The sequence below is a fragment of the Danio rerio genome, chromosome 4 (assembly GCF_049306965.1).
Source record: "Danio rerio strain Tuebingen ecotype United States chromosome 4, GRCz12tu, whole genome shotgun sequence".
Classification (NCBI taxonomy): domain Eukaryota; kingdom Metazoa; phylum Chordata; class Actinopteri; order Cypriniformes; family Danionidae; genus Danio; species Danio rerio.
Window position 1 is genome coordinate 40,506,453 of NC_133179.1, and position 22,154 is coordinate 40,528,606.

Genomic DNA, 22,154 nt, shown 5'->3' on the forward strand with positions numbered 1-22,154 from the left:
TTCGCAGGTCAGAGTTTACCAAGCTTGAACTCTGCAACGCAGTGAACTGCAAAACTTGACCCACAAACTTTCGTTCACAGTCTGACGCATTTGCGTGCATATGAATGGAAGTCTATGGGGAGAAAGGTCCAGTGTAACCGTGGCTTAGGTGCAAGTAAATGGTTTCTCTGCAGTGTGGATCCTCATGTGTCGGTTAAGTTGTGATGATTGTATGAAACTCTTCCCACACTGAGTGCATGTAAATGGTTTCTCTCCAGTGTGGGTCCTCATGTGTTGATTAAGGGATGATGATTGGCTGAAACTCTTCCCACACTGAGTGCAAGTGAATGGTTTCTCTCCGGTGTGGATCATCGTGTGTTGATTAAGGTTTGATGATCGGCTGAAGCGATTTCCACACTGAGTGCATGTGAATGGTTTCTCTCCAGTGTGGATCCTCATGTGTTCTTTAAGAGATGATGAGCGTCTGAAACTCTTTCCACACTGAGTGCATGAGAATAGTTTCTCTCCAGTGTGGATCCTCGTGTGGTGATTAAGGTGAGATGAGCAACTGAAACTCTTCCTACACTGAGTGCATGTGAAAGGTTTCTCTCCAGAGTGGATAGTCATGTGTTCATTAAGGGATGATGATTTGCTGAAACTCTTCCCACAGTGAGTGCATGTGAATGGTTTCTCTCCAGTGTGGATCATCATGTGTTGATTAAAGTTTGATGATTGGCTAAAACTCTTTCCACACTGAGTGCATGTGAATGGTTTCTCTCCAGTGTGGATCATGATGTGTCGGTTAAGTTGTGATGATTGTATGAAACTCTTCCCACACTCAGTGCATGTGAATGGTTTCTCTCCAGTGTGGATCCTCATGTGGTGATTAAGGGATGATGATTGGCTGAAACTCTTCCCACACTGAGTGCATGTGAATGGTTTCTCTCCAGTGTGGATCATCATGTGTTGTTTAAGAAATAATGAGTGTCTGAAACTCTTCCCACACTGAGTGCATGAGAATGGTTTCTCTCCAGTGTGGATCATCATGTGTTTATTAAGGTGAGATGAGCAACTGAAACTCTTCCCACACTGGGAGCATGTGAATGGTTTCTCTCCAGCGTGGATCATCATGTGGTAATTAAGGGATGATGATTGCCTAAAACTTTTCCCACACTGAGTGCAAGTGAATGGTTTCTTTCCAGTGTGGATCATCATGTGTTTATTAAGGTATGATGATTGGCTGAAACTCCTCCCACACTGAGTGCATGTGAATGGTTTCTCTCCAGTGTGGATCCTCATGTGTTGATTAAGGGATGATGATTTGCTGAAACTCTTCCCACACTGAGTGCATGTGAATGGTTTCTCTCCAGTGTGGATCCTCATGTGAATCTTAAGATCGCCTTTTCTTCCAAAATTCCTTCCACACTGAGTGCAGGTGAGACGATTCTTGTCTCTCCTTTTCAAAATACCATCAGTCTGTAAATGAGTTTTTTCCTCAATTTTGACATGATGTTCCTCCTCTTTCCTCTCATTCTCTTCAATTAGGTCTGAAATAAATAAAACATTAGTTTTCATTAAGTCTTAAAACTCTCATCAAAAGCGTAAAGGTGAAAAGACACTGGAAACATTGGCTACACACTGTAAGTTTGATGCACATTAAATGTAAAATAAATCAGATCATATTTTGTTTAGTCCATTAACGTGTACACATTTAAGCAGATTCAATTCATCTTCATCTAGTGCTTTTACAATGTAAATTGTGCTGAAGCCACTTAACTTAGAAGTTCTAGTAAATTGAAACTGTGTCAGTCCAGTTTTCAGAGTTTCTCATAAAAGTCATTTTAGTCATATTGATAAGACACAGATTTGAAAGCTGTAAAAAGCCTATTTTTATTTGTATATGTTCAGAATTACAACAAAACGTTTTTCTAAAATTTGTAAAGCAGACAGGGAATACTTGTTCATTCTGTGCCTGACTGGTAAACGCATCGGGAAAAAAAAGTTCTGAGGTAACAGTTGAACAAACAGCTGAACATTTGTCTCGCAAACATGAGACATACCTGTACAGCATCTGCATAAAGGCTGAAATATGCACCTTTCCCCTTGTGTGCTGTTGGGTCATTTTCATCCATTCTGGGTTGATTTTGTGGATCAATTTGGTCAAAACTTTCTGTGTTTTAGCAAACGGATTGATATTTGGAAACATTTTATTTTTACATAATCTAGCATCTAGCATATTATTTTATAGCTATATTCTACTGTAACATGCTACGTCAGTTAGCATTAAATTATAAATCGACTTTCTTATAAATATACCTAAGATGGCTGGAAGTACACATATAAACCATTTATGGGCGCAGGCGTGTAAATGATCAGTTGAAGCCTTTTAATATTTATTCAGATCTTATTTTCATTCAACAGCAATAGCTGGATGCCTTCATCCATATTAGGGATTTCCTGGAATGTTCTGCTACTTTTTTGTGAGGCATATATGGAATTTCTGCTCAAGTGTAAATGAAACAGGCATTACATGCATTTAAAGTGCCACAATGCCCACATCAACCTATTTTGAGGAAAACTGAAAAAAAAACTTAAGAAATAATTTTTCTACTTTAGAATTTTTTTTTGTACCATTTTTGATACAATTGTTGTTATTTAAAAAATAGTAGCCTATTGAACATCAATATATAGCAAGGTAATGAAGTCAGAAATTCCAGTATCTGGACAACATTACACCTTAGTTAAAAATTCTGTCCAAAAGAACATGCTTGCAGCTTCGTATCACATCGAATAACAACTCACACTATAAAATAAATTACATTTTCAGATTTGAAGACAATTACATTTTCAAAAAACAAACAGAAACTCCAAATCAGGAGGAGATCGGAGGCTCAAGAGGTATGATATGGCTCATAACAGACTAGTAAATGAGAAGTGGGTTAATTTATCAATGTTTTTTCCTTTTTGATGTTACGAGTTACGCTGGATCTAATCTCTAAAAGTGATATTTAATTAATCTTGTTCTCTATATCTAACGTAGGCCTGGACAATAATATAATATCAATATATAGCGATAGATTTTTTTCAATAACGGTGAAATGATTTTTAAACCCATTTCCAATATTTCGATACATTTGTGTATATGTTTTACATATGTTTTATCATATCTATCCATCTATCTATCTATCTATATATAAGATTTTCTACCTTGTATCATTTGTCACTAAATTACTTTACGTGCTCAGAATCAGTGTGATGTCACTTGCGTGATGAAGGTGCTCAGAAGTTGGTTAAGCTGCTCTGTCACAGAAAGCTAGAAAATGAGCGACCTGAATACAGATATAGAGGAACAAGCTTCCACAAGTAAGAATGCAGACAAAGTAGTTGATGTGGACGTTGTTCGGCTTTTTAAGTTCCGATAAACCTTTTGTTTCGGCGTTCTGCAAACTGTGCGGGAGAGCGATGCCGACTAGCATCGTAAACACATCAAATAGGTTCATAAAAGTTTAAGTCAACCTGTCGCCTCACCATCCACCTTCCCGACACCAAACACAGAAGGCTATGAGGCGCAGTGTAGGGTTTCGCATGTCTACACATGAATATACACATGTAAACATATACTATGTTCAAAACAAGTATGACACTTGCACATATATAAACCTACTGCATGCATACACATGCACAGAAATATAAATTCGATCCGATCATAAACTTGATCCTTGGATAAACACCCAAATTAACACACACACACACACACACACACACACAAAACTCTCTGCATGCTGGTATAGCACACAAGGAAACTTACAAAATAAAATTCAGAAACATATGTATCAGGAATCTGGTTATTTCAAAGCTGATGAAATAGAAAGAATTTGATTAATAGAGGTATTAAATCTGTTAAATAATGAAAATGTGTTATACAAAATATTAGTTTATATTAATAGACTATATAAAAATATAAGAACTATTTTATGTTAAATCTTTTAACTTTAACTTTATCTTTTAACTTTAACTTAACTTAGGAAATTACATACACAAAAATAGTCAGAAAGAACCCTTAAAGAATGTTTAAGATAAAAAGCAACCAGAACTTTAAATACACTCAAACAACTCTTTTTCTTTGCAAATATTAATGTAGCCTATACTCTTTTTGATTTGCTTTTGAATTATAATTATTATTCTTTTTTTATTTTTTTACGATGTGGATTTTGGTATTATTTTGACCAGAAATAATAAACTGCAGAAAACAGTCACACTACTTGCTCTACAAACAGGTGTGTTCATGGCTATACATACAAATAAAAATAATTAAATGAGAAAATATGACTTTGCAACATCAAGCAGCATTAGGCATGGGCCAGTATAAGATTCTGACAGTATGATATCCTAAAATATATTTTCTTCTGAGACACTTTTAAAATATTTTTGAGCAGTAAACATCTCAGGCTAAATAATTGAAATGAATCACAGATTTCTTTACGATTTAAAACAGCCGCTTTGGTCTTTACTGCAGGAGATACTGTTGTCCTAAAAAACAAAACATTAAAAACTTACATATACTTTAGGAGCGGTGCAGCAGGAAATGTTGGCGATTTTAAAACCTTGACTTTTCCAAACTGCGGTAAACCTTGAATATAGTTATTGCCCCATGCCTCAGCAGCATAACACTGATATTTAGGATCTAAAAATTTATTCTTTAAAAAAGTCTCAAGCAAAAAGATTCCAATGGCGCCGCCTGCTGGTGCATGAAGAATATGGTCTATATTCTGCGACTGTAAAATATTTTATAACAATCAATTATTTTAGTGTCCATTTCTTTCAGCATGCTCAATATTGGGGCATCCACATTTTTTGACATACTGTAAACCAGAGTTTCTGCAGGTTTTACAAAGTTAAATTTAAGACTTTATGATATTTTTAAGACCATCATGAATGAAATTTTAGACTCATAAAGGGCTAAAGAACTTTTCAAATGGCCCAGATGGAAAAGATTTTTATTTGCCCCATCAAAATAAAATTTATTTTTAAAACTAAAAAATGAACAAATGTTTTTAAAGTTTTAAAAACTATAACAAACTAAATCTATGCACAACAATCTGTCCAGGTTAATATCCACAGCAGTAAATACATAGAGCACGCTTAAACAAATGTTATTGTGAGGAAAATAATTAAACCATTATGATAAATAGAGTTAAAAAGACCTTTTTGAATAAAAAGTTGAAAGTTTTATTAAGTTGAATTGTTGGTGATTGAATTGGTTTTGTCCAGATTGGGTAGAAAAACATGAACAAAGGAAAAAAAAAGAAAAAAAAAGACCCAATACAGCACAATATTTCAGTAAATTTATTACTTTTTAAGGCCTAAAATGTTATGTCTGTTATGAGAATACTGTAGGTCAAATATCATCAGCTTAGTTAAACCTTTTATTAATTTATTGTTTTTATTTATTTTATAAAGCACCAAGGATGCTTCACAAACAGTAAAAGAACAAGAAAAGCAATAACCTTAAGAAGGTAGAGAAAATGAGAGACTATTAACACATAAAAGAAAGACAAAAGACATGAGAACAAGTAACGAAAGAAACTCATTCTGTCTTTTAATGAGTGCTTATGTGCATTTAGGAGAACTAGGCAGCACACTCAGGGCTGCAAGATGGATTTAATTCAGTATTCTTCTTATTAAAATATATCTAAAATGAGGATCAAATGACTGAGTTGGTCTTTGAGAATGAAAACCAACCTGTTTGTTCCTGCAGATCTTCCTGTTTGACTGTGAATGTTTCTTTAATCTTCACATCTTCACTCTTCTCTTTAATAAACGCCATCTTTATAACAGTGTGGAGATCAGTCACTTCAGCAGGAGTTTTTCTCTGCGTTTTGACACTTTGTCCTGTTTAAAATGAACAAAACAATAAAAATGTCCTGTTTAAAATAAATAAATCAATGAACAGAAACAAAATAACTTCTCTTTAACACTTGCTTTTAACTTGACTTTCTTTTAATTATCAAAAAGAAATCAGGTAAAACATTTCTTTAAAAATAGAGGTAAAATCAGTTTTATATTCGCACATTCGGACTTTCCCCTTAATGATATAATTTCATTAAAGTATTATTTGCAAGCTCTAAATAGCGAAATCATATTAGAAGCAAATGACTATCAAAGTACAACATTGTTCAGAGTCAAATAAACAGTGTTAATGTTGTTTTCAAGTCATACTTGCATGCTAATTCCGATCAAATGTTCAAAGTAACATGGTAAACAATATATAGACTGCTAAATGAACGAATGTGTTAATATAAAACCAACTTTACCTCTTATCAGAAAAGTTTGGGAAACCCTGCTTTAAAACATTTATTACACCCTTTTCTGTTTCAAACAATAGCCCTCGGCTACTGAGAATAAAATAGTACTACGTTGTATAAAGAGTGTAAATATTATTGTCAACAGCAGGTACATAATTTAGCATTGGATTAAAAAAAAACAGAAACTTTAATTAAATCTGGTTATATCCGTAAACATTTAAAAACACAAACCTTTCTCCAGTTGAATCCCAGCGCTGAAGCGGCGCCGCCTAATGACGTCACACGTCACGCCAAAATAAAAGTCTTTTTTGTTTAGCTTTTTTGCCCCTTACTGTTCCAGTCATGACTTATTGATACATTTCTCCTATGTTTTTTTTTTACTTAATACTATTTCTGCTCTCTCTCTCTCTCTCTCTCTCTCTCTCTCTCTCTCTCTCTCACACACACACACACACACACACACACACAAACACACATTTCACATTTTAGGTGCTTTTTTGGCATGACAAATAACTGTACATTTGTATTGCCAAAGCAGTGCAGCATCGCTGTGTACAAACAAGACAGTGAAAAAAAGGCAGTAGTGCAAACAAATATGTATATAAAATATAATACAGAGAAAACACAGAAATAAATTAAATAAAAATAAATAAAAATTAATACAATTAAAAATAGTTTAATAAAAATAAAAAGATTAATAAAAATATTTTAAAAAATAGATTAGATTTCTCTCTCTCACACACACAAACACACACTTCAGTATTTAAAAGTTGATCAAAAAATTTTAATCTAAACATTAAGACAATTTTGAGAAACTTTTTTTTTATCCAGTTCATGATGACTTGCATGTCTACAACACATTACTTCCTATAAATATCTGAGTCCAAATCTCATTCTCATAATTATGTCCTCTTCTATTTCTACAACTTTATAGGCCTATATATTTCTTATTGTTTCATATAAATTGTCGTCTCTTATAATCTGTTCCACGTTTCCTGCCATTCTTTAGCAGTTTCTTCAGTAAAAAAAATTAATTTGCAGAAGCATTAAAGGGGTAGTTCACATAAAAATTAAAATTCTGACATTTACTCATCCTCTACTTGTTACAAACCTGTGTAAGTTTCTTCTGCTGAATTGAAATGAAGAAAATAGGCTACAGGGTCAAAAGGCAGCCACTATATGGTTCAACAGCTCCTATTTTGGGACATGGCTGCTTTTTTTAACATTTTCTGGCACTCAAAATGTTCTTGGAACTCGATTACAATTGAACCACTAAATGTTTTTGGTTCCTTTTCTGGACTTTGAGCATCTCGGGACTCTTGCTGTGTATGACAGATGAAGGAGCTCTCTGATTTCATCTAAAGTGTCTTCATTTGCGTTCTGAAGATGACCAAAGTTCTCAGGGGATTAAAACAACAGGTAGAGGGACAATCGCTCTCGAGTTGTCTCTCGAGACTGCCCTGCTCTCGGTCGTGGAGGATCTCAGACTGGCTAAAGCAGACTCTAAATCATCAGTCCTCATTTTGCTGGACTTGTCAGCTGCTTTTGACACTGTCAACCACCAGATCCTGCTATCTACGCTCGAGTCACTGGGCGTTGCGGGCACTGTTATACAATGGTTCAGATCTTACCTCTCTGACAGGTCATTCAGGGTGTCTTGGAAGGGAGAGGTGTCCAACCTACAGCATCTAAACACTGGGGTACCTCAAGGCTCTGTTCTGGGGCCACTTCTCTTCTCCATCTACACTTCATCTCTAGGACCAGTCATCCAGAGACATGGATTCTCCTACCACTGCTATGCTGATGATACCCAGCTATACCTCTCTTTTCATCCTGATGATCCCTCGGTTCCAGCTCGCATCTCAGCCTGCCTGTTGGATATTTCACACTGGATGAAAGATCATCATCTTCAGCTGAATCTCGCAAAAACGGAAATGCTTGTAGTTTCTGTCAACCCGACTCTAGACCATAACTTTTCAATCCAGATGGATGGGGCAACCATTACTGCATCCAAAATGGTGAAAAGCCTTGGAGTAACGATTGATGACCAACTAAACTTCTCTGACCACATTTCTAGAACTGCTTGATCTTGCAGATTCACACTCTATAACATCAGAAAGATCCGACCCTTCTTATCTGAACATGCAGCTCAACTCCTTGTTCAAGCTCTTGTTCTCTCCAAACTGGATTACTGCAACTCTCTACTAGCTGGGCTTCCAGCTAACTCTATCAAGCCTCTTCAACTGCTCCAGAATGCAGCAGCACGAGTTGTCTTCAATGAACCTAAACGAGCACATGTCACTCCGCTGCTAGTCCGTTTGCACTGGCTGCCAGTTGCTGCTCGCATCAAATTCAAAGCTCTGATGTTTGCCTATAAAGTGACCTCTGGCCTTGCTCCTTCTTATCTGCTCTCACTTCTGCAGATCTATGTGCCCTCCAGAAACTTGCGTTCTGTGAATGAACGTCGCCTCGTGGTTCCATCCCAAAGAGGGAAGAAATCACTTTCGCGAACGCTCACGCTCAATCTGCCCAGTTGGTGGAATGAACTCCCTAACTGCATCAGAACAGCAGAGTCACTCACTACTTTCAAGAAACGACTAAAAATTCAACTATTTAGTCTCCACTTCACTTCCTAATCTGCAGTTGCCTCTTGAATATCACACTAACTGTACAAAAAAAAAAAAAAAAAAATACTAATACCATTAATACTTCCCTTCTTAGACTTTACAGACCTGAAACTTGCCTATAGCACTTATTCATTGTTGCTCTTATAGTTGTGTAAATTGCTTCCTTGTCCTCATTTGTAAGTCGCTTTGGATAAAAGCGTCTGCTAAATGACTAAATGTAAAATGTAAAATGAGTGCCTAGTGCACACTATGACACACGCATTCCACCACTGCTGATATACAGCCACATTGCACTGCTTTTTTTATTTACTTATTTTTATTGCAATAACAACAGGCCATCACAACAAATAGAAATACAAAAACTGATAGCACTGATACTCGTGATGATATTCCCAGGTAGGAGGTGACGTTCGAGCGACCTTGCGCAACGTTCCCTGAAAGTTCCTTAAAGTAAATAAAAATCCAGAAGCTTTTCAGAACATTAGGGATGTTCTTAAAACGTTCTCTTTTAGTCTTAAAATAACGTTACCAGTATGACTTAAGGAGGACGTTCTGTTTTGGCCATTCTATGGTCATTTAATAACGTTACAAATAGAACCTTTCTAACATTTACAGAACGTTTCCACATGGTCCTCCTTTAGTCATATAATAACGTTTCGAATAGGACTTTAGGAGGACGTTCTGTTTTGGTCCTGCTATGGTCACATAATGACGTTACAACATAACATTTCACAGCACCTGGAATTAACACAAATGAGTTTGAAGTTACAGTGTGTCATATCCATTTGTGATTAATGTACAAACAATAATCTACAAAGGACAAAAGTAGCAAAAATGGACAGTATGTGATCGCTTTACTGTGTTAAACGGAAAAGGTTTTGTCACAGAGTATCTTTTATATTCTCTTGTGAATGTCTATGCATATTTGTATGCCCAAACACAAGTGATAATCAGAGGGAAAAACATCTTTGTTACATACCAGGTGAATAAGGCCCCGTTTACACTAGTGCGTTTTAGTTTTAAAACGGCGTTGTAGAATGAAAACGATCCGCGTCCACACTCGCGTTTTACCCAGCGTTTCTGAACTGCTCTCCGTCCACACCAAAACGCTGAAAACGCACATCACTTGACCACACAGACACTCTCGGGCAAGCGCTCCAGCATTTCTACCCAGATGAGAGCTCTGCTTGTCGGACTGCTCATCAAGCATCTCCCGCTGGATCTAATCTCACTATATTTGCTAAACGTGATTTTTCATTCATGTTGTTGTCTTTATCTAACGACATAGGCCAAGCTGACTTTGGTCATTGGAATCTATTAAGTTACTTGTTCACGGGTAACATGTTTTGGTTAAGCGCAAAGATAAGTTAATGATTAATCCAGGTACATTGACTGATCGCTTGCCTTTATTTCCTACAATTTATGAACTTATTGTATGTTATACTTTTATAATTATTGGTTATTAAAACTGATATTCAGCAAAAGAGAGGGTGCGTTTCGTATTTTCACTGAAATTGAAAGGAGGCAGTTGTTATCGGCTCCGTTTTGTTATAAATATCCACACAGTGAAGATGACGCTCATATATGCAGCACGGCGCCTCAACATTTCTGCTGTCTGTTAAGTTGCTAATATTAAAAAGAAAATAGGCAGTTCCTTAAATCATGTTTACATTTTATTGTTGAGAAAGTGAAACAACGTAGCCAAGGTGATGTGAATGAAGTTATAAAGTACACTGTTCCCTTTAAAGATTTACCCGTGTCCTCGGTATGTTTTCCATATCAAACTGAGAAGGGGGAGACTGCAGCCTTGATCAAACTTGCGAAGTCTTAACTTACAAGAAGAGGATGCGAGACTGAACTGTGTGTGGGCTACTTAATATTGAGGAAAAGCCCCAATCAGAGAGGCGAACGTCAGCAGCCCCGCCTCCGTTTTCAGATGTCTCCGTCTTTCCCCATCCACACTGAGACGGAGCAGCTGCGTTTCAGAATGAAAACGGCCTTTCCAGCGTTTTCAAAAAGCTCCGTTTTCGGCGCTCGAGAACTCCGGCGTAGTGTGGACGGATGGCGTAACCGTAGCAAAACTTATGCGTTTTCAAACTAAAACGCACTAGTGTAAACGGGGCCTAAGAGGCTTTCGAGAAAGCTAAGCTGCTCACACATGTTCTGTTCAACTAAAAAAACGAAAGAAAGAAAACAAAATGGGCACAGAAACAAGTTACATTTTAATCGTTAAAATCTAAAGACACTTTTGTAAAGAAATAATTGACCTGTTAAGAGTGTGTTGACTGTCTTACAGAAGCCGGTTATGAGCGTCATGTGCTTTAAGAGAAATGAAAGACTCTAAACTCACATAAAGAACAAGTTCAGTGATAAATAAATGACTAAGAAATTGCTAATAGTTAACTCATGTCAATGTATTGACTAAACTTGACAAATAAAACCTCAATGTGAAGTTCAGAAATTGTTTCTCTCAACAAATGATAATATATCACTGTATAATAGTATAAGACTTACATGACTATTATATAAGTGAATGTAGTTGTGTGTATTGAGACATCGGTGTGGCTTGAGTCTTCAATGCTCATTTGCACCTTTACAAAAAGAATTCAGCCAAGCAACTGAGAAGCTTCTACAAAAACAACACACGACTCTTGCATTACTTTATAACCAGGCTTGGGAAAAAATTAATTGAAATGTCTTTCAAATCAAAATACCTCAACATAAGTGTGTCAATATTATCAACAACATGCAGCAGCCAAACTAAAAAAAAAAAGCTTCCATCAATATTCCTATGAAACAAAAGCAACAAATCAAATGAAGATGGCTAAAGTCAACTTATCTTCCCAATACATCATTATTTCTCTGTAAAACTGGTTTGTAAAGCTGCTGAACTTTCCATCCCCCACTGTATGTGTCTTGAGTCTTCACTGCTCTCCACTGCTCATTTGCATCTTTATACCAGCATTAATGGGGGCCAATTGAGTCTTATCCAATCACATTCCAGATCCTGTAGCTCAGCAGGGTTGTATCTATATATTCTGGGTTCCTAACAGAAACGTCATTGGCTTATTTTGCTAAGTAAAGAGAACAACTTTGTATGACAAACTACGATTGTTGATTCCTACATTGGGATCATTACCAACAACAACCTACAAAGAAAAGCCCACTGAGGCCATTTCTCATCCCACATATTCATTGAAGACTGGAAAGGTGAGTTGCACATTCTGAATTTACTCTTAAATAATATCTGAATGCTAACATTAAAAAATGTAAAATCTAAACATGTGTGGATGCACTGTTCAACGTTGAATTAAAATTCTTCAGTCATTTTTAAAAGCTTCTTTACAACTTTTTATTTAGTTTTTTGTTTGTTTGTTTATTTGGTTTGTTTATTTGGGATTTTTGAAAAATTGATTTTTTTTCAATTAACATAAAGATTAATGGTCTTACAAATACAAAACAGAAAGCAGATAAAGTATAAAGTGGAAAATGTATCAATAATTCATGACAAAGAGTAAGTAGGGGAAAAAGCCAAACAAAAAAAAGACTTTTACTTTGGCGTGGTCGTATATCTGCGCCGCTCCCGCACTGGGATTCAACTGGAGAAAGGTTTGTTTTAAAGCTTTTACACCAATGTAAACCAACTGATTAAAATTTCAGGTTGTTCATATAATGCTAGATGTACCTGCTGTTGACAATATTATTTTAACCCTTTATACAAAGAAGTAGTATTTTACTCACAATAAGATCTATTGTTTGAATAAGATAGGATAAACTTTATTTGTCCCCGAGAAGAAATTATTGTCTTGTGCAAAAGAGTGCTAAAACGTTTCTGTAAGCAGACAATGAAATAAATAAAACCAACAAAATAATTAACAACATTTGTTAAAGTTTAAATAAAGCAACATTAAAGTGTGTAATAAGTGTTTTAATGAAGGTTTAATTTTTTAAATTGCATAAATGTCATTCTATTCTAAATATACATCACTATATATAAGAAATAGAATAATGTTACTAGTTTTAATCAGCTTATTTGTTGCTATTGTTTCTTGCTCGCACTTACCTGATTTATTTTTGTTAATTACTCTCATATAAAGAAACTGTTAAAGCAAGTGTTGAAAAGAAGTTATTTTGTGTCTCTTCATTGTTTTATTTATTTTAAACAGGACATTTTTATAGCTTTGTTAATTTTTACAGGATAAAGTGTCCAAACGCAGAGAATATATATATATATATATATATATATATATATATATATATATATATATATATATATATATATATATATATATATATATATATATATATAAAATAAGGAATGACTAGTTAAAACATGAAGTAGTAATGAATAGTTTTTACTTGAAGGGCACCTATTTTACCTCCCTTTCATAATTTAAGTCTTTTACTTCTGTAAAGGTTCAGCTTAAAACACCCATCAGATTATTTGTTATACATTTTCTGCTTTAAACACTTCGACTTAGTGATTAAACACGTTTTTTAAATTGTCCTAAAATGTTTAGAGGAGAGGATTTGATTAACTCCAAATACGTGTGTCTGTGTATGTCAGAACGTGGAGGGAGAAATGTGTCAAGTCATGACAGTAAGTGGCAAAAAAAAGACTTTTATTTTGGCGTGGTGTGTGACGTCATAAGCATGCACCGCTCCCGCGCTGTGATTTAACTGGACAAAGGTTTGTTTTAAAGTGTTTACCCTTATATAAAGCGATTGATTAAGGTTTTTTTTTAATTAAGTGCTAAATTATGAACCTGCTGTTGACAATATTATTTTAACATTTTATACAACTAAGTACTATTTCACTCACAGTAATGAGATCTATTGTTTGAATAAAGATAGGATAAACTTTTTGTCCCTGAGAGGAAATTTGTCTTGTGCAAAAAAGTGCTACACGTTATAGAGGTAAAGTTGGTTTTCTATTCACACATTCGTTCATTTAGAAGTCTCTATATTGTTTACCATGTTACTTTGAATATTAGATCTGAATTAGCATGCAAGTATAACTTGAAAACAACATTAGCACTATTTATTTGACTGTGAACAATGTTGTACTTTGATAGTCATTGGCTGCTAATATGATTTCACTATTCAGAACTTGCAAATAATACTTTTTATGAAATTATATTATTAAGGGGAAAGTCAGAATTTGCGAATATAAAACGAGTTTTACCTCTATTTACACGTTGCTGTAAGCAGACAATAAAGTAAATGAAACAAACAACACGATTAAGAACATACCTGAATAAAGTTTCAAAAAAGTTACAGAGATGTAATAGTGTGTAATAAGTGTTTTAATGAAGGTCTAATTTAATGTTAGTCCATTCTAAATTTACATCAATATATGTAAGAAATAAAGTACTAGCTTTAATCTGCTCATTTGAAGCAAGTGTTGAAAAGAAGTTATCTTATTTCTGTTATTTCTGTTTTGTTCATTTTAAACAGGATAAAGTGTCCAAACTCAGAGAAAAACTCCTGCTGAAGCGACTGATCTCCACACTGTTATAAAGATGGCATTTATTAAAGTAGAAAGTGAAGACCTGAAGATTGAAGAAACATTCACAGTCAAACAGGAAGATCTGCAGGAACAAACAGGTTGACTTTTATTCTCAAAGACCGACGCAGTCATCTGATCCTCATTCAGATATATTTTAATAATAAGAATACTAAATCCATCTTGCAGCCCTGAGTGTGCTGCCTAGTTCTCTTAAATGCACAAAAGCACTCATTAAAAGACAGAATGAGTTTCTTTCGTTACTTGTTCTCGTGTCTTTTGTCATTATTTTATGTATTATTAGTCTCCTATTTTCTCTACCTTCTTAAGGTTATTGCTTTTCTTGTTCTCCTACTGTTTGTAAAGCATCCTAGAGCACTGGTACTATATAAAATAAATAAAAACAATCAATTAAAAAAGTTTAACTGAGCTGACGCTATTTGACCTACAGTATTCTCATAGAAGATATCTGCTATTACAGTGATAGTTTTGGCTAGAGTTAGAATTAAATCATTATTATAATAACTAATTACCAGGGCTATTGTGTTGAAACAGAGTGTTTCGCAGGGTCTTAAAATGTCTTAAATTCCAAAATCTAAATCTAAAAATGCCTTAAAAACTGTTTTACTACCCAATCTGGCCAAAACCCATTCAATCACCAGCAATCCATCTCAATAAAACTTTTTATTCAAAATTGTCATTTTAACTTGGTTTATCATAATGGTTTAATTATTTTCATTACAATAATATTTGCATAAATGTGCTCCTTGTATTTACTGCTGAGGACATCGACCTGGACAGATTATTGTGCAAAGATTTAGTTAATTATAGTTTTTAAAACATTTAAAACCTTATTTTTTACATTTTAAAAAAGTTTAGGTTGGAAAAAGTGTACGGATACAGGTAAAGCTTGTTTTTACACAATATAATTTTTTTTTTGCTAAGAAATATATAAAATACTGTGTTTTATATTAATTTATTATTGTATTATTAATTTAATATTGTATTATTAAATGTATTTATTTATTTTTATATATAACATAATTATATATAGAGCAAATAAAACCCTTTTCCATCTGGGATATTTGAAAAATTCCTTATACTTTAGCCCTTCTTGAGTCAAAAATTTTAACCCTGGTTTAAAGTATGTCAGAAAACGTAGATGCCCTAATTTTAAATATGCTGGATAAAATGGACACAAAAAATAATTATTATTTTAAAACATTGAACTACAGTATTCTAACTTATATGACGATTTTGTGGGACGACATGAGACAAAACAAATTATAGTTGAATAATAACGTTTAGCATTGCACTAACTACAACTGACCAACAAACTAGTTTAAAAATGACTTTTGCTGCTTAAGAAATGGATTACAGCATGCTGATGATGTGCAAACATTTGAGTGTGAAGTTCGTCAGTATTGACCATATTCTTTACGTACCAGCAGGCACCTTGGAATCGTTTTGCTTGAGACTTTTTTTACAGAATGAATTTTTAGATCCTGAAAACAGTGTAAAGACCCACACACACAAAGATGTTTTTTGCGTTTTCTGTCGACATTTAACACCTTGTGACTATATAAAGGGCATCAATGTGATGGTGCACACCACACGCAAATCGCCAGGCATAAAAAAGCATAATTTTTAAAGAAACGCCTCATGCTCGTTTTTTTATTTTTTTTTATTTGATGCGCGGCGTTAAAACCTTCACTAATCAGGTTGGCACTTTTGTTCATGTGCACGGAGCTGCTGAAGTTACAGTAAACAGCACTTGGAGGCGCTCAAGCGCAAAACTGTCAATGCAAGCACACATTGAAGAAGATGCCCAGAGTCGATATCAACGTGGAGCTGCTTATTGCTCTGTGAACAATAATCATTTCTCCATCGCTGGAGCTGCTACTTGAACCATCCATGCTTGTTCGAGTCACTAGTAACTTTAAAGGGCCATGAAACCCCCCGTTTCAGCAGGATGTTTGCATACCTCTAGTTTGGAAAAAGTCAGGAAAGTGGGTGTGTCTTGCTCTGTTTGAGTGGGAGTGTCGGTGGAGGTAAAATAGGCAGGGTTTGAATAGAAATGGGAGTTGCCTTTTGTGTACGCGCTTCTGACAGAGGAAAAACAAACACACACGCAGGGGAGAAAGACAGTGTGTTTAATGACGGTGAAATGTTTGATACTGCAGGTCATATAAGAGAAAAAAACCTCTGCACTTCTCTGTAACTCAGATGCACTCTGAAAGCCATGTGTAGGTCACAAATCCCCGGGTTAACATTATTATTTGTATATTTATGTTGTCACTGTCCCTGATTGGACAAACTGTAGTTAACTTTTTTAGATGGCATTTCTGCATCTTGTCGGGTATATAAAATATCTTAATGTCTTATCTAAATGTCTTTATGTAGGTTTTTATCTAAGCATCAGGGGCCTGTTTCAGTAAGGAGGTTCAAACAACTCGGAGTTTAAACTTGAACTCTGAGTTGATTTACCGAGAGATTAAAAACTCTGAGTTTTCAGTTTCAGAATAGCTGATCTGAGTTGGGTCAATCAACTTTGAGTAGACCAACTCAGAGTTAAGCGTGCACACCGTGACTATAAAAAGGCATTATCAATGGAGCGCAGACATTACGAGTGACTATGGCAACATCTTAAAAAAAGAGATCACCATTTCTTTCCCCAGCTGAACTTGATCTGCTCATGCAAAGTTTTAGCAAATATGAGTGTATATATTTAAAAAGAAGCAACCATCAGTGAAACAGAGACAGTTAGCCTGGGAAAACAGCTGCTCAAGTTAATGCGTAATTTTTTATTTAAATTATTTAAACATTTAAGTATAATAAAATAAGTAATATAATGTGTGACGTTTATACTTTTTTCTAAACATTTATACACGTTTATCAGTTTTAATAGATTTAACAGTGCACTTGTGTGTCTGCCTTTTTATTGATCAAGTGATAGAGGTTGATATAACACTAAGAACTTAAGCAGTGCTAAAAATAATTTTTAGACAGAATAATAATCCCTTTAATCTAGTAACAGTACATGTCAAAGGTTAAGCTAAATATTTATGGAAAAAAGTACACGCCTTGTACGTGACTTTGTTCTGTGTGTGACAAAAATGTAGGCAATAGCTATGTTTCCATCAAAATACAGGCTTACATAAATTTGTGCAAAACTGGAATAATGCCTAAAAGATGCGAATAAAGCAGCGTTTTTATCGAGTCAAAGAGAACACAATAGTCACTTCCTGATTAACTTGCGCCAAATATCAAGAGTAAAAACAGAATTTACTGCGGTAGAACAAGCTGCGTTAATGATTTTTTATTTAATACTTGCGCCTCAGAAGACACAATGAACACGTGGGGGCGTTTGAAGCCAGACGCGGCCGATCCTGACACGCTCCAGACGCTCGGAGGTAATTAATAATATACACTAATACTGAAACAATTAAGGCATTTTAGAATGGCTAAAACAACATTTAAGATGTTCTACTGTGTGCTCAGTCAGCTGGTTTGTCCATTTAAACACATTTTCATCATCATCTCTAACAAACTTTTTTTTAATGTACATACTGTAATTTGTTAAGTGCACTTCGTAGTTTATGCGCATCTTTTCTTATCAAATAAAAGTTTAACCTACTCAGTTATGCAAATGTTTTATTATAAATATTTTCAAAAGTTATGTGAATCATGACGTTTCCATCAATCGTTTTTATGGGCATCTCCAAAATGAGCTCTAAAATAGGTGTGTGGAAATGTAAGACTAATGCTAGAAATACGCTTCATCTTTAAAAAAGGGGAGGAGACCGACAGAAACTCAGAGTTTAGAGAATAAAACCTGCTCCGGACCAGGTTAGATTCACAGAGTAAGTTACCACAGTAACTGACTCTGAGTTAAAGTTACCTTTCTTTTAGAAACAGGCTTGACACACCCTGATTTCTTGAGTTTAGCAAACCTGCCATTTTGAAACCGAAAACCCAGAGTTTTTCTCATTTCAGGGTTAAAATACTCTGAGTTTTCACTTAACCTCCTTTCTGAAACAGGCCCCAGGTCATGCACAAAGACAAGTACAAGTGAAGCTTATTTATAAACTAATTTCGAGGATCACATGCTTATGATTGCTTGCAGCTGGTTTCGCATTACTCAATTTATGATTCACCAATCAGACAATTCCTAAACCACTATAAATACCCTGAGTTCCATGTCACAGCCATCTTCGTTTCGAAGAATCCCCCTTTCACCCCTACTCCTCTTTTCCTAGAAGGGTGGCACGATTTCCCAGTGGTTAGCACTGTTGCCTCATGACGTTTCTGTGCAGAGTTTACACATTCTCCCGGTGCTCACATGGGTTTTCTTTCCACTGTCTAAAAACATGCAACTTAAGTTACTTGACTAATCCAAATCGGCATCTAGTAAGTAGTTATCTCTTAAGAGCAATCACTTTCTGTTCATTAGCTACTACAGAAGAGTTCTTGAGAACTCCCCTTTCGTCTTGCAAATGGGAGCCCCAGGCTCGTTAAGTGTATACTTTTGAAATAAATGAAATGAAGTAGTAAAGTATGTCATCTTGCCATCTCATCATCACTCCAGTTTACAGCAAACATGGCATTAAGCATTTGCATGTGCTCACTCATTCATTTTCCTTCGGCTTAGTCCCTTTATTCATTAGGGGTCGCAACAGCGGAATGAACAATTAACTTCTCCAGCATTTATTTTAAACTGTGAATGCCCTTCCAGCTGCAACCCAGTACTGGGAAACATTTGTTATATAACATAATTTATCTACAATAATTCAAACTCAGAAATATAGGCGTAAGTTATGTGTACTTGCTATGAACATGCAGTATTTGTCTCAATCAGGTCTTCCAAGCAAGTTACAAATGTTTAAATCCAGTGAAAGATGCATATGAGGGAACACAACATGAATAATCTAGAGCGAGTGCATTTGATCATCTGAATTTAAAGCCACAGGCACAAAAAGAGCTTGGTTTTCCTCTGACCGCCAAAATTATATTTTCTTCAAGGTATATAATCTGATTTTGAACTAAAACCTCAGACGCATTCTGAGAACACCAAAGACTGATTTTACATCTTGTAAAAAAAGGCTCATAAAAGGAACTCTTTAAAGGGATACCATTTTACTCTCATGTTTACATGTGGTTTTAAACCTTTGAGTTTCTTGATTCTGTTGAACACAAAAGAAGATATTGTGAAAAAAATTCTGGCTTACTTTGTGTTCCATAAGAAAGGAAATGTTTAAAACCACATGACGCAGAGTAAATGGTAAGCTCATTTTTATATCTGGATGAAACATCCATCTTTTGCTTGTCACTTTGTGTCTTCGTACTATAGTTAACGTTTTTTTTTTTGTTTTTTTTTAAGACCTGATGGTGTTGAAAGAAGAAGCTCATGGATGAATGAACAGAATGAAATGGAAGAAAAACTCCAAGAAATAACGACTGATGAAAAACCTACACTGACTAAAAAAACTTCATCACGTGGAAGACCTCGGAAATCCAAATCTGCGTGTAATTTCGGCAGTAAACAGAGTAGAAAGAGTTTTAGTCAAAAGTCAAACCTTGATGTTCACACTAGGGAGAAACCTTACACCTGCGAACAGTGTGGAAAGAGTTTTGGTCACATACAAGGCTTTGAAAACCACATGAGAATTCACACTGGAGAGAAGCCTTTCAGTTGTAAACAGTGTGGAAAGAGTTTCACTCAAAAGGCAAACCTTGATGTTCACATGAGAGTTCACACGAAGGAGAGGCCTTACACCTGCGAACAGTGTGGAAAGAGTTTTACTTATAAACAAGGCTTTACAACCCACATGAGAATTCACACTGGAGAGAGGCCGTACACATGCCAACAGTGTGAAAAAAGCTTCTATCATCCAGGAAACTTTGCGGTGCACATGAGAATTCACACTGGAGAGAGGCCGTATACATGCCAACAGTGTGGAAAAAGCTTCTACCAATCGGGAAACTTTGCAGCGCACATGAGAATTCACACTGGGGAGAGGCCGTACTCTTGCATCCAGTGTGGAAAGAGTTTTAAGCAAAATTGCACCCTTGAAATCCACATGAGAACACACACTGGAGACAAAAGTTTTATTTGCACACACTGCGGGAAACGTTTTTCTCAAAAACATGACCTTAACATCCACATGAGGATTCACACTGGAAAAAAACCTCACACATGCACACAGTGTGGGAAAAGGTTTACTCAAAAAACAAGTCTTGACAACCACATGAGTATTCATACTGGAGAGAAACCTTACAGATGCACAGAGTGTGGGAAAACTTTCCCACATAAAAGGACACTCAAACACCACATGAGAACTCACACTGGAGAGAAGTCGTTTGCATGTGCTCAGTGTAGAAAGCGCTTCACAACCAAAGCTAGCCTCAAGAACCTAATGGATGGTCACACTGGAACCATAGTGTTGACATGTGATCAGTGTGAAAAGAGTCTCACACGCAAAGACTCCATCAGGAAACACATCAGGAAGATTAACTCAGGAGAGGACCCTTTTAGATGCAGTGAGTGTGGAAAAGGCTTTAAACATAAAAGAAGCCTCAGCACTCACCTAAAGCTTCACAATGGAAAGCAGAGTCCCCAAAATTGAGGCCTTGTCCACACAAACACTGGTACATTCAAAACAGCAGCTTTTTCATGTAGTTTGGCTGTTCATTCAAGTGAAGTTTATTTATACTACTTTTGAGAGAATCACATGCTTATGATTGTCTATTGCTGGTCCTGCATTAGCCAACACATGATTTACCAATCAGATGATTCCTGACTCACTATAAATAACCAGAGTTTCTTACCAGGACAAGTGTGAACTTTTGAATACATATCAAGTTTTCTGAAGATGAAACCCTTTGAACACCTGCAGGGCTGCAAGAACCCAAAATAACTCTATATGTTGATAGATTGTATGACTTGTTTCATATGCAAACAAGTATCTGCATCTGAAAAGGTGTGAACCAAATGACCTACAGGAACTCAAGAGTTGTGACCCAACCAAAGAAGTAGGCTGATCTCCGCGGGGTTACATCCTTTGTTATAAAGTAATGTCTCACTTTGGGTTAAGTTACCAATGAGTTAACATCGCTGCTGAGGAACTGCATTATTCATTGTCTTCGATAAAGTCTTCTCCCCGTAAGAGCTTTGGTCAGCTTACTTATTTTATGTATTAAAGTCATCTATGTAAAAATTAATTAAGCTGTATTCCTCCTCTTCCCATCTACTGTGTGCCACCACTCAAGCTAGATTAGCAACACCTGTGTTTTGCCCTATAAAAGTTTGTGTGTATAAAGCTAGTGTGTTCAGTCTTGAGCCTTTACTGCCCAGTGCTCGCCCGATTCTCTTGAGACGCTAAGTGACACTTTATTTTTATTGTTGTTGTTTTATTTTTTACCCTTGTGTCAGATTTGTTTTGCCTGTTTACTGGAAGCTCTGCTTCCATCATTTCTGTTGTACTTTGTATTCTATTTTTCAAATAAAGATCAGTTGTTTCTTGTTTCTGAAACTAAACGCCTCAAGTTCCCTTTTTAATTTTGTGCTCTTGGGTTCATATGTTGAGGAGTTTGCTAAGCTGGGAAAAGCCCCAGCTTTCAGTCCAAGAAACTGGGTTCAATCCTCAAATGAAACCAACATGTAACATTCTATACATTGACAAGCCATCCAAGAACGGTTAAGCCAAATACAGCAAAATCTAACAATGTGTTTCAACC

General features: G+C 35.6%; 2 protein-coding genes and 1 pseudogene across 2 annotated transcripts in view; 1 reads left to right on the forward strand and 2 right to left on the reverse strand.

The window, feature by feature from the left end:
• LOC110439461 (uncharacterized) overlaps positions 1-22,154 on the reverse strand; it is a 1,085,403-nt gene that overhangs the window by 491,632 nt on the left and 571,617 nt on the right. The window lies entirely within an intron of this gene.
• LOC137490969 (uncharacterized) lies at positions 21-6,555 on the reverse strand. The gene is made up of 3 exons (XM_068219987.2): positions 6,516-6,555; positions 5,722-5,871; positions 21-1,526 (listed from the first exon to the last, which is right to left on the reverse strand). The coding sequence occupies exons 2-3, from the start codon at positions 5,804-5,806 to the stop codon at positions 145-147; spliced, it is 1,467 nt and encodes a 488-aa protein (XP_068076088.1). The 5' UTR covers positions 5,807-5,871; positions 6,516-6,555; the 3' UTR covers positions 21-144.
• Positions 13,536-21,954, forward strand: LOC101886087 (uncharacterized; annotated as a pseudogene).

Excerpts from the sequence above, each read along its gene's own strand:
- LOC137490969 (XM_068219987.2), bottom strand. The coding sequence starts at position 5,806 with ATGGCGTTTATTAAAGAGAAGAGTGAAGATGTGAAGATTAAAGAAACA. Across the intron at positions 1,527-5,721 it reads AGATCTGCAGGAACAAACAG|ACCTAATTGAAGAGAATGAG; the intron begins GTTGGTTTTCAT and ends TATTTATTTCAG.